The 11,861-nt window shown below is 66.7% G+C and overlaps 1 protein-coding gene across 2 annotated transcripts; it reads right to left on the bottom strand.

Moving 5' to 3' along the window:
- Positions 1 to 998: 998 nt before the first annotated feature.
- On the bottom strand, positions 999 to 9,946 carry TFAP4 (transcription factor AP-4). Of its 2 annotated transcripts, none has more exons than XM_054843637.1 (7): positions 9,724 to 9,944; positions 5,557 to 5,722; positions 4,943 to 5,041; positions 4,231 to 4,401; positions 3,775 to 3,912; positions 2,505 to 2,663; positions 999 to 2,376 (listed from the first exon to the last, which is right to left on the bottom strand). In XM_054843637.1, exons 1-7 carry the CDS (start codon positions 9,810 to 9,812, stop codon positions 2,182 to 2,184), a joined length of 1,017 nt encoding a protein of 338 aa, XP_054699612.1. In that variant the 5' UTR covers positions 9,813 to 9,944; the 3' UTR covers positions 999 to 2,181. The 2 variants fall into 2 exon arrangements, with proteins under 2 accessions (XP_054699612.1, XP_054699613.1); XM_054843638.1 differs by having other exon boundaries at positions 1,016 to 2,376; positions 3,829 to 3,912; positions 9,724 to 9,946.
- Between the last annotated feature and the right edge of the window lie 1,915 nt (positions 9,947 to 11,861).

The following is an 11,861-nucleotide window of genomic DNA, read 5'->3' as shown; positions in this document are numbered from 1 at the left end:
TTTGGGGCCCCCTTCAGCCACCACGGGTCACCAACTCCAGGCAAAGTCACACACCCCGTAGGTAAGGGGACATGTCCCCTCCACTCTGGGGGTGTCCCTGTCCCCATTGCCACTGGCACCGTGCCAGCACGGCACGGGGGGCAGCAGCACCCGTAGGTGCAGGGTCGCCAGCTCCTGCCACCCTCGCTCGCAGGGGACGGCCACCCAGCGCTGTCCCCAAAGCCTGGCCGTGGCGGAGTGGCCCCTGGGCTGCATCACTGGAGGAACCACTTTTGGGGGGCCATGACCCAGCTTTTTCTTGGGGAAGGGGCCAAACTGGGAGGAAAACAACAGCCCCCCCGTCCCCCCCAAGCTCGGGTCCCTCCACAAGTGTGGGAGCAGGGGGAGCCCCCCGCCCCGAGCTGGGGGTGGCAGGGAGGGAGCAATGGGGAGCCCTCGGCTGGGCACTGCGGGGGGGCCACAGCGCGGAGGGGGAGTGGGAGAGGCCCACGGCCATGGGGGATGCTGAGAAGTGGGTGCCCCATGGGAAAAGATGGGTGCCCCCCCAAAGGCCATGGAGAGAGATGGGTGTTCCCCCCCCCGCAAGCCACGGGGACACCCCCCTTCCTGTGGCACCACAGGTGCCATCCCCAGGTCGGAGAGGATACAAAGCCTGAACCCAGCCCCCCCGAACCGAGTGGCCTCACTAAAACCAGCCCCAGAGCCACCCCCCCATCCCAGCGAGCTGAGCCCCGACGCACTCGTGACATGTGTGAGCAGCTCTGGCAGGGCTGAGCTTTTAAATATAGCCCGGCCGCTCAGCGGGAAACCTCGCCAGGGCCGGCATCTTTCTGCCTTTGCCTCCTGCCTGCTCCCTGCCTGTGATTCCCAGAGCAGGCAGCGCTCCCCTGCCCTCCCCGCAAACCCCGGGTCCCCCTGAGAGGGACCAGTGTCCCACAGGGGCCGGATCCGTCCCTGGCTTCGTCCCCCCCCCACAAACGTTAACACCGGGACCGAGCTTCTAAAAAACCAAGTACAAACTTTATTTTGTTTCTTTACAAAGGCACGAGCCTCTTTTTTTTTTTTCCACTTTCTTAACAAAATAGAATAGCTTCTCAATCAACACAAAGACCTGAAAATCGTAAAAAAAATACAAAAAAAAAAAAAAAAAAAGGGAAAGGAACCGAGAAACAGCTGCGGCTGGGGGGGAACCTACCAAATACCACCGAGGCTCTACACACGACTGGCCTAAAACCCTACAGCCGGGCGGGGGGAGCAGCGGGGGCGAGCGGGGGGGGACACACACAAAGTGGGGGGACCCCCCCCCACCCGCCACGACAGCCCCAAGCGACACAATCACGAAACAGAAAAGCTCTTCGGAGCTGACGGACCCCGCGAACCAGATTAAGTGCTTAAAGGAGGGATGGGAGCGGGCTGGGGGGGACGGGGATGGGGACGGGGGTGGAAAATCAGCCCCCCAAAGCACCGTCCCCGTGCCGAGGAGGTGGGAGTTGGAAACGCCGGGGGGTGGCGCGTGCCGGCCCTTCTGCCTGTGCTCCGATGGCAAAATCTGGGGTTTGGTTTTTTTTTTTACTCTCCAAAAGGGTTTTCCCTGCCCCACGCGGCGTGCGGGAGCCGTGGTGGGGCTGGTTGTACCCCAAAGCCGAGGGGTGTCCGTCCCCCGTTTGCTGCCGTGTCACTTGGCATCTCCCCCCTGCTTAAAACCGAACATTTAACTAAAAAAAAAAAAAAACAAAAAACCAAACCAAACAAACCAACAACCAACCACTAAAGAGGAGGAAAAAACAAATTAAGATCCCAACCAAAGGCCCCATCCCAAAGGAACGCCATCGGGAACACCGGAGCCGCTGCCGGCTTGGCAGGATTCCCCGTAGGTCGGGGGGATGGGGGGGGGGGGGGCGATAAAACGGGGTGGGGGGCTGCAACCCCGTCCCCCATGTCCCCCTGCCGCTGTCCCGCTGCGCCCCGAGCCCCCCACGTCCTGCTATGGCCGTCCCCGAGCCGCCCCCCCAGGAGCTGAAGGGTGACCTTTGCCTGCTTCTAGCGCTCTGCTTTACAGTATTGGAAAAAGGTCATAAAAGAGACCCAAATCGCGTTGTATTTTTTAAAAATTTCAGCATATTCTCTGCCGTTTCCCCCCACCGCCCCGGCTCCCCTCCCCAGCTGCCGGCCGGGGGGGTGTCAGGGCAGTTCCCCGTCCCCCGAGGGCTCTTCTTTGCTCTGGTCCATGGAGTCACTGTCGTTGCCCTCGGTGTCGGAGGCGGTGTCGGAGGCGGAGGGCTCGGGGCAGGCGCGCGCCGGCGTCACGATGACGGCGCGTCTCTGCTCCTCTTCCTGCAGCTGCTTCTCCTGCGTCCCCTCGATGTGCTGGATCGCCTGCCGAGTGCAACCGCCGGCTGTCAGGACGTCGTGTCCCCCCTCCGATGTATCCGGGGGAGTTAGGGACCCCCCCAAACCCCTCCTCCCGCCCCGCTGCTGCTGTCCTCCTCGGTCTCCCCCCTTACCTGAACGATGGTGTCCAGGTTTTGCCGGGACGTGGAGACTGTGTTGATGACCGAGGACGGGCCCATGGTGACCACGGTGACGTGATGGGAGGGAGGCGGCGCTGGAACGATCACGGTGGGGTGGTGGGTGGGTGCTGGGGGAGCATGTGATGGCAGGAGCTGGGGAGAGAAGCAAAAACCCACCCCGGTCAGCAGGGACCTGGGCACGGCAGCGATGGGGAGAGCATCGCGCTTGTTTGCGGAGCCCCAACTCCTCCGAGAGCCCATAAAAGCTGAAGCAGCAGCTCGGCTGCTCTACTTCACGTGTCCCAGACGGACGCGAGCGGATGCCAGCCAAAAGCTGCCGTCACCTTAGCTTTGGCAGAGCGGAACGTGAAGGATTCCCTGTATCCCAAAGGGGGAAAAGATTTGGGCTTTTAAACTGGGAAAGGCAAGCGCCAGCCCTCCCATCACCCCAACCTGCGCAGCTGGGAACCCACCGCACCCCTCGGAGATCCCCGTTCAAACAGCGGATGGGAAGATCCGCCCTAGCAGGAGGCTAAGGAGAGTTCACCTAAAAATAGGCTGAACTTCCCCAGAAGGCAGCCGGCGGGGATCCTGCAGGGATGCGGCTCTGCAGAAGCCAAAGGAGGGAGGAAGCTGGTTTTCCTCCATCCCTTTGAAGCTCCCCCAGGCCGGCGTGCCCCCGGGCTGAGCTCGAGGACGGCAGCGAGCAAGGACCGGGTGCCGGCACCGCGCTCGCCTCCTCGCCGCACCAGGCTGGCATAAGGCTCCCCCCACCGTTCACAAATCCGACTGTGCCAGGGGAAAAGGCTGAAGGCTCCCGTCCCTGCGGTCCGGCCACGACTGCCTGCCAGCGCCGCCTGCCAGCTCGCCCGCTCCCCTTTTCCAGCCTGGCAGGTGGCAGGGAGTCCCCAAAACTCAGCAGGAGTCACCCAGCGAGAGGGGAACCCCCAGAGACGGGGTTGGCCTCCACGCTGCGGCATGGTCCGAGCGACGATATCCCCCCGAAACACGGGGTGTCCGCGAGTGCATCCCCCCCGAGCGCTGGGATGGCCGCGTGCCGACCCTTTCCCAATTCCCCGAGGGGAGAGCTTTGCTGGGACACCGCCGTCCGTCCCAGCCAGCCCTAAGGGACCGGTGGTGCCAAGTCCCCTGTATTTCACCACCAGCACGCCCGGCTGCACCGATCGGGGGGCGGGAGGCACCCGGGGTGTCCCCACGGGTGGGCTACGGCCAGGGTGGGCTGGGGCAGCATCCGCGCACTCACCTGGGTTCGGATCTGCTGCTCACGCTCTAGCTTCTCCTGGTGCAGCAACCTCACCTGTTCCTGCTGCTGCTGGAGCTGCACTTGCTGAGCGATCACCTTCAGCTTCTCGGGGTACATGTGGGCCTCCAGGGAGCGAACCTGCCGGCCGAGAGAGCCCCGACGTTGGTGGGGAGCCCAGCCTGCTCCCGGCACGGCACCCCCTGATCCCTGCCGGGACAGGGACCCCGTGGGGTGGACGCAGCAGAGCTGGGGAGCCCAAAGCCAAGCGTGGAGCGGAGGTGGCCGGAGCAGATGACCTGTTACACCGCGGCAGCGCCGGTGTCCCTGGGGGTGGGGGGGGGGCTCCGGCACAGCCGTGGCACAGCCCGCTAGAGGGCGAGCCCGCCCCGCGCACAGCCGGCACGGTGCCGCACAGGCGGCAGCGCCGCAGCCGGATCCGGCCCCGCGTGGCCTCACCTGCTCCTCCAGCATCATGCGAACTGAGCGCTCCTTGTCCAGCTGCTGCCGGAGCTCGATCATCTCCCGCCGCAGATCCTCGGCCTTCTCGTCCTCCCAGATGTCCGGCGAACCAATGCCCTCGTCTTTGTCCTCTGCCCGTCGCCGTTTCGGGGAGGAACCGCTGAACTCCTGCCACGGGGACGTGGTGTCAGGGGATGGGGACCAGCCCTGATGCTCTCCCTCCCATCCGGACCATGTCTGGGTGATGCCACCCCCCAAGACAGCTCCCTGCAGGGAAGGGGCTCCCTGGGGACACGGGCAGCACACGGGGTCCATGTCTCCATCTATACGGCGGCGAAGCCTGGGGACGGGTGGGCTCCCACGCCCTGTGCGTGCCCACACTCCTGGTCCTTGCACAAACCCACTTCTCTCACCGTGACACCCAGGGAGGTTCAACCAGGCCACCCCAGGGCCGGAGTTGCCACCGGGATGTACCCCGATACCCCAAATGGAAAATGGGACCCCAGCCCTTCCGCCCCTGCCAGGAAAGGGATGAGGGGGCGAACAGGGCTCCCCTGCCCTGCCAGGAAAGTGTGAAACATCTCCATTCCCCGGCTTATTAGGGCAGAGGGTCTCGCCCTGACCCCAAGGAACAGCAACGACGTCCCCTCCCCGGCCAGCCGGGCTTGTCCCCTCCCGTCCCGTCCCTGGGGCGCGTAGGCAGCACTACCTGGATGAACCGCTTGAGCTGGGTGTTCTGCTGCAGTAGTCGAGTCTTCTCCTGCTCCAGGGAGAAGATGTACTCGGCCGTCTGCTGGAGGATGGCCGCCTGCGGGAGAGCCGGGGGGGGGGGGGCACGCTGAGGCAGGAGAGGCTCCGGCATCCCCCCCCGAGCCCCTCTCCTGCCAAACTCCGTCCCTGCCTGGGAGGCAGCAGCACCGCTCCTTGCCCGGCCCCAGCGTCTCCGTCCAGGGTCTGCTTCCCCCTTGGGTCTCCCCTGGGATTTCCACCATGGTGAACCTCCAGTCCGCCCGTCTCAGGGACCCGACTGGCTGCCGAGCGCCACCTCCTTGCCCCACTCCCCTCCACAGCAGGGCCACCTCATCACCCTGTCACAAGCCGCCCTGCTCCCAGCCCGCTCTGGGACCCCAGATTTGCCGTGCACACCCATTCCCACCAAGGATCGGTCCCCAGGAGAGACTTCCATCGGGGAATTACCATATGCAAATATCCCCAATTACTCTCACAGCCCTGTCCTGCCCGACAAGTGACACCGAAAACCTCCAGGTGCAGGACCAGCGTCTGCATCCCGCATCGCCGTGGCCCCGGTGATGTCCCGCTCACCTTGCTGAGCTTCTCCCCATCCGTGTGTGGGATGAGGGTTTTCAGAGACTGGAAGCCAGCATTGATGCTCTGCATCCGCCGTCTCTCGTTGCTGTTGGCGATTTCCCTGCGTATCCGCCGCTCCTGGTCCCGCTGCGTCTCCGGAGTCAATGGGATGTTAGCCAAGCTGCAAGAGAGGCATGGGGTTAGGGAGGAGGGGGCTGCACCCCTGCCACCGGCTCACCCCGCTGCGTCCCCCCTCACTTTGCAATGACGATGCCGAACCACCAAAGGGACGGGAACCACGGTGGGGACAATGGCTGTGGCGCTGGTGAGCGCACAAGCGGGTGGGTGGGTTTCTCCAGCCCCACATCCAAAGCTCTGGGGGGGTGCATCGACTGAACAGCAGCACCCCCGCCACAGCCCCCCGGCTCCGCCGGGCTCGGACACGGGCTGCCCAACGCCAGCACCAACAGCAAGCCTGGGTGAGGGGAGCCAAGGGGAGGGAGGGCACGGTGGGGACCCCCGGGCAGGCGAGGGAGGCTGCGGGCCGGCCGGCTGGGTCCCCGCGGGGCCGACCGGCGTGTGTGGCCCCGGGAAGGCAGCTCCCTCCCTCCCGCCCTGCTGATGGCTTCCAGATGACAGCTCCCAGCAGAGAAGCCCCCGTCCCACCCCAAGCCGCAGCTCCCGCCTGCTTCCTGCCACCGCCTCCTCGCCCCCTGCGCCCTCGCCCCGCAGATGGGCCGGGAAATGCCTCCCCGAGCCGGCAACGCCGCTGGCAGCAAGTGGGGATGGTGATCGGGAGGGCTCCAGCCAGCCACCGCCAACACCCGTGGGTCCGGGGCACCAGGACCCAAGCAAACCCCACCGCTGTGGGGGTCCAGCTTCTTCACCCATGTCCTGCTTCTTCCCCAAGACAGCCCGAGGAGCAGGGAGACTGAATCCCGGCAAGTGTTTTGGACCGTGGGGACAGCGAGCCCGCCGGGCAGCAGCCAGCACCGGCAATTAATAAGCCGAGCGCCAGGGCAATAGCTGGCCGTTACACCAAACCAACACGACTGGCAGGCCCTGCCACGCCACCGGCCATTTCGCCTCCCCTCTGCTCTCTCCAGGGTGCACGCAAGCACCCAGCACCCACCGGCTGCAAGTCAGGGCGCCGGGGATGCCGCAAGGCACCGAAGACTAAACACAAGGGCCGGGCTGCCGGCGCGAGGCGAGATAAGACAGCTTCAGCCTCCCGCCCAGGTGCCCGGTGGCTCCAGGACAGGGAGACAGGACTGTCCCACCCAGCACCTCGCTGACACCAGCCTGGAAAGCAAAGCCCAGCGTCCTGCCTTCCCTGCCCTCCTGCCTTCCCTGCCATCCCAGAAAGGCCATGGAGGGACCACGGAGGTTTGGGAGCCCAGGGGTCTAAGCGGCAGAGCCAATCCTCCTCGCAGCACCACCGCGTGCCCCAGCAGCGCCTGGAGCCTCCCAGGCCACCCATCCAGACCGGGGAATGCACCGCGACTCCTCCGAGACACACGGGGATGGGGAAGGATCCCAGTGTATCCCAAGGGAACAGGGAAGGATCCCAGCGCAGCCCGGGGGGGGATGGGGAAGGATCGCGATGCAGCCCGGGGGGGGACGGGGAAGACATTTGTCCCAGCTGCCAAGGCAGTGTCCCGGTGCAGGCTGGCACTGGGTGCCGAGCACCCGCTGCACTGGATCCCTCCCATGCAGCTCCCAATGGGTGTCCTGGGGGGTGCGGAGCTGGGATGGGTGCCTGGGGGTCTGCCCCACTCGGGGCCATCTGCTGCGTGGAACAAGAGCTGCCTGCGGTGGGATGGCGGCACAGGGCTTCCATCCGGCAGTGGCCATCATCCGCCTCCCTGCTCCTGCCGATAACGAGCCCCAAACCCATCCCCAAAACACGCCAAACCCCGGCAGGTCTCGGGGACGCCATCCCTTTGTACGGGCAGGGTGTCTCCCCCGGCACAGCGATGCCTGGCGGGGACGGGGAAGTGGCCAGAGTGCTGCTCCGGGATGTCGGACCGCCAGCCGTGGCTGCGCAAAGGGAACGGGATGGAGAGGCCCAGGACCGGGCAGCGCGGAAGCGGTTTCTTAAATACCGGGGAAGGAGGAAGAGCCTGCTTCCTCGCCGGCAGACCTCCTGCAACCTGCCCCAGCTGCTCTTCCTGGGAAGAGACCTGAGAAGTGACAGCGAAATACGGAAAGGGGGAAAAAACCCACGGATTCAGAAGCCGGTCTGGCAGCCGGCACTGCCAGGGATGGGGCAGGACAGAGGCAGGGGGAGCGGGTGGCACCCACCGGAGCCCTGGCACAGCAGAGAAGCCCCTGGGATGTCCCTGGCCCCCCACCCGTGCCATGGGGTTTGGGTCGGGCGAGTAGAATTCGGTCCATCCCACCCCAGCAGCACGGCAGGGATGTCACGCTCACCCGGACCTCAAGGGAAACAAACCCCCGGGGGTGCCGGCGCCGCTGCTGCCGCTGCCTGGCGAGCGGGCTGGGGGTTTGGTGGCCCCCATGCCAGACGCCTGCTCTGCCCACTCGTGTCCAGTGCTGCCCACAACTAGTGCTCCGGTTTGTGCTGGTGAGCAGGGGAGGCACGGCCGTGCAGGCAGGGTGTCCCCAAACTTGCAGGCAGGGTACCCCAAGCTTCTTGAGGTCACAGGCAGGGTGTCCCTGAGCTCGAAGGCAGGGTATCCCCAAGCTCGCAGGCAGGGCGTCCCCATACTCATTAAGCTTGCAGGCAGGGCGTCCCTGAGCTCGCAGGCAGGGTATACCCGAGTACACAGGCAGGGTGTCCCCCAGCACCCCGGGCAGGGCACCCCTGAGCTCACGGGCAGGGCGTCCCCCCGCTCGGGGCGGTGGAAAGGCGGCAAGGTTCCCCCAGAGCTCTGCCCCACGCCTGGGGTGGGTGTGGGGCCGCGCAGCCCCCCAGCCCTGGGCAGGATGGCCGCAGTTCCCTGCCCCAGGTGGTTGCCCTCCCACCCGGGGCCACGGGCCCACGCTGGGCCACAGCCACCCGCAGCGACTGAGGTGGGGGACCCCGGTGAAGCCGCCCCACCGCCCTGGGTCCCTGCCCCACGGCCGGACCCCCCGGGGGCCGCAGGTGTGGGCACCCCCCAAGCATCACCGGGATGCAGCCCCCGCCCCACCGCAGGTGAGCCTGTGGGGCAGCGGGGACGTGGGGCAGGGCCACGGGGACCCGCGTGGGGCAGGGCTGTCCCCAGGGGGGGCAGCGTGTTGGGCTCAGGCAGGGCCGCCCCACAGCGGGGCTGGGCCTGGAGGGGCCGGAGCCGCCCCACACGTGTAGTGGGGCCTGGCTGCTGAGGGCTGCCCCACAGCGGGGCAAGGCCCCGAGGGGGCCCGGGCTGCCCCACAGAGACCCCACGGGCCCGGGCTGCCCCACGGCGCCCCGAGGGGCCCGGGCCGCCCCCCACGCGCGGCAAGGCCCGGCCGCTCAGGCCCGCCCCACGGCAGGGCAGGGCCCGGAGTAAGGGGGGGGGGGGGAGGATCCTGTGCCGCCCCACGGGTCCCGGAGCACCGAGGGCCGCCCCGCGTGGCCCCGAGGGGCCCGGGCCGCCCCCCACGCGTGGCGGGGGCCCGCCCGCCCGCCGCCACCCCGCCAGGCCCCGCCGGTTCGGAGCAGCCCCATGGCTCCAGCCCCATCCCCGGCCGGGGGATGGGGGTCCCCGCGATCCGCCGGCGCTCCCCCTCCGTGTCCCCGGGCTTTGTGCCGCCGCCTCCCCGCACTACATGTCCCGGCAGCCCCGGCCACGACCCGCCTCCTCCGGGAGGGCTGCAGAGTCACGGCCAGGCCCGGCAGTAAACACACACACCGCCACCCCCCCCCCACGCACAACCCGCCGGACCCCCCCCCACACTCTTTTAAACACCCCCCTCCTCCAAAAACCCACCCACACTCCCCACGGGGGAAGGAGGAGGGGGGGGATGAGCGGGCGGGCGGCGCCTCCCCCCTCCCGGCCACGCGTGGCCGCCCGGCCCCATGTGCGCGGCCAGGACCACGTGCGGGCGGTGGGGCTGCAGCGGCCGCGCTGCGCTTCCCCCCCCCCCCCGCCCCCAATTCACCCCCTAAAAAATCCCCCTAAAAATGCAAATTTTTTTTTTTTTTTTTGCTTTTTCCCCAAAGCCGGGGTTCCCCCCGTCTCCCCCGGCCCCCACCTGCAGAGCCCGCCGATGACCTCCTTCTCGGATTTCCTGAAGTGCTGCAGGGAGGGCACCTTCTGGGCCGGCACCATGAAGTACTCCATGCCGGGGCGGCGTGGGGGGGAACGGCCGGGCCCGGCTCCGGCTCCGGCTCCGGCTCCGGCGGCCTCTGCCTGCGGCTCAAGGCGGGAAACAGCTGGTGCGAGCGCGGCGGCTCCCGCCCGCCCGCCCGCCCGCCGCCTCCCCCCGCCCGCCCCCGGCGGCGCCGCCTCCGCCAGCCACCGGCCCATGTAAACAAAGGACGGCGCGGGGAGGGGGGGCGGGGGGGCTGGCTGAGGGAGCGGGCCCGGCACCACCCCCCACGCGGGGGTGCGGGGGGGTTCTCCTGTCCCGTCCTACCTCGTCCCATCCTGCCCCGTCCTGACCTGTCCTGTCCCCGTCCCGTCCTGTCCTGATCCCATCCTGCCCTATCCCATCCCATGCCATCCCGTCCTATCCTAACCTGTCTTGTCCCCGTCCTATCCCATCCTGGTGTCCCCATCCCATCCTATCCCATCCTAACCTGTCTTGTCCCCGTCCTATCCCATCCTGACCTGTCCCCATCCCATCCTGTCCTGACCACATCCCACCCAGCCCTGTCCCCATCCAACCCTACCCTATCCCATCCCATCCTATCCTGACCTGGCTTGTTCCAATCCCGTCCTATCCCATCCAGCCCTGTCCCCATGCCATCTGATCCTATCCCATCCCATCCTATACTAACCTGTCTTGTCCCCATCCTATCCCCATCACATCCCATCCTCATCCCATCCTACCTCATCCCATCCTGCCCTAGCCCTATCCCATCCCATCTCATCCTGACCTGTCTTGTCCCCATCATATCTTATCCCATCCTATCCCATCCCATCCTATCCTGACCTGTCTTCTTCCAATCCCATACTGTCCTGTCCCCATTCCATCTCATTCCCATCCTGTTCCATCATGTCCAACCTCATCTGACCCTGTCCCATCCCATCCTGTCCTGTTCCCATCCTGCCTTATCACCATCCTGTCCCATCTCATCCTGCCCTATCCCATCCCATCCTATCCCACCATGTCCTATCCTATGCCATCCTATCCTGACCTGTCTTCTCTCCATCCCATCCCATCCTGTCCCATCCCATCCCATCTTTTCCCCATGCCATCCCATTCCATCCTGTCCATCCTCATCTGATCCTGTCCCATCCCATTGTGTCCTATCCCCATCCTATCCTGCCCTATATCCATCCCATCCCCATCCCATCCCTATCCCATCCTATCCCACCTTACCCTACCCTGTTCCCATCCTATCCTATCCCATCCTATCCTATCCTATCCCGTCCTGCCCTATCCCATCCCACTCTATCCCATCCTGTCCTGCCCTATTCCCAGCCTATCCTCTCCCATCCCCTCCTCTCCCTCCCCATCCTGGCCTGTGCTATCCCTGTCCCATCCTGTCATCCCCCACCTGATCCCTCCCCATCCCAGCCCATCCCTGTCCCCAGCAGGGCCCGGCAGCCCCCACTCCCCCCTCCCCGGCATCCCGGGGCGCTGCCCCCCGACTCTGCTGTATGGGGGTGCTCGGGGGGCAGGGGCCAGGGGCGGCTTGGGGGGGGGGGCACAAGAGGCTTTGGGGGCTGGCGGGGGCTGTGGGGCTCACGGCAGCCTTGGGGCTGCCACAGGGCTCAGGGGTTTGGGGGTGACAGGGGTGATGTGGCTGGCAGGGGGGGTCTGGGGGCTAGTGGGGGGCTTTGGGGGCTGGTGGGGGGTTCTGGGGGCTAGTGGGGGGCTTTGGGGGCTGGTGGGGGGGTCTGGGGGCTGGCAGGGGCCGCGGGGGCTGGCAGGGGCTGTGGGGCTCACAGCAGCCTTGTGGCTCAGGGTTTTGGGGGTGACAGGAGTCACGGGGCTGGCAGGGGGCTTTGGAGACTGGCGGGGGGGCTCTGGGGGCTGGCAGGGGCGCTCTGGGGGCTAGTGGGGGGCTTTGGGGGGCTGATGGGGGGACTGGAGGCTGGCAGGGGCCATGGGGGCTGGCAGGGTGTCACAGGGGGGCACAGGGCTGGCAGGAGCCACGTGGGACCTTGGGGACCCCTCAGGCACTGTGGGGGGGCCCAGCAATCCCCACCACCCCCTGCCCA

The sequence above is a fragment of the Grus americana genome, chromosome 15 (genome assembly GCF_028858705.1).
Source record: "Grus americana isolate bGruAme1 chromosome 15, bGruAme1.mat, whole genome shotgun sequence".
NCBI lineage: Eukaryota > Metazoa > Chordata > Aves > Gruiformes > Gruidae > Grus > Grus americana.
Note: the sequence above shows the minus strand (reverse complement) of the source record. Positions and strands in the feature narration are given on the sequence as shown.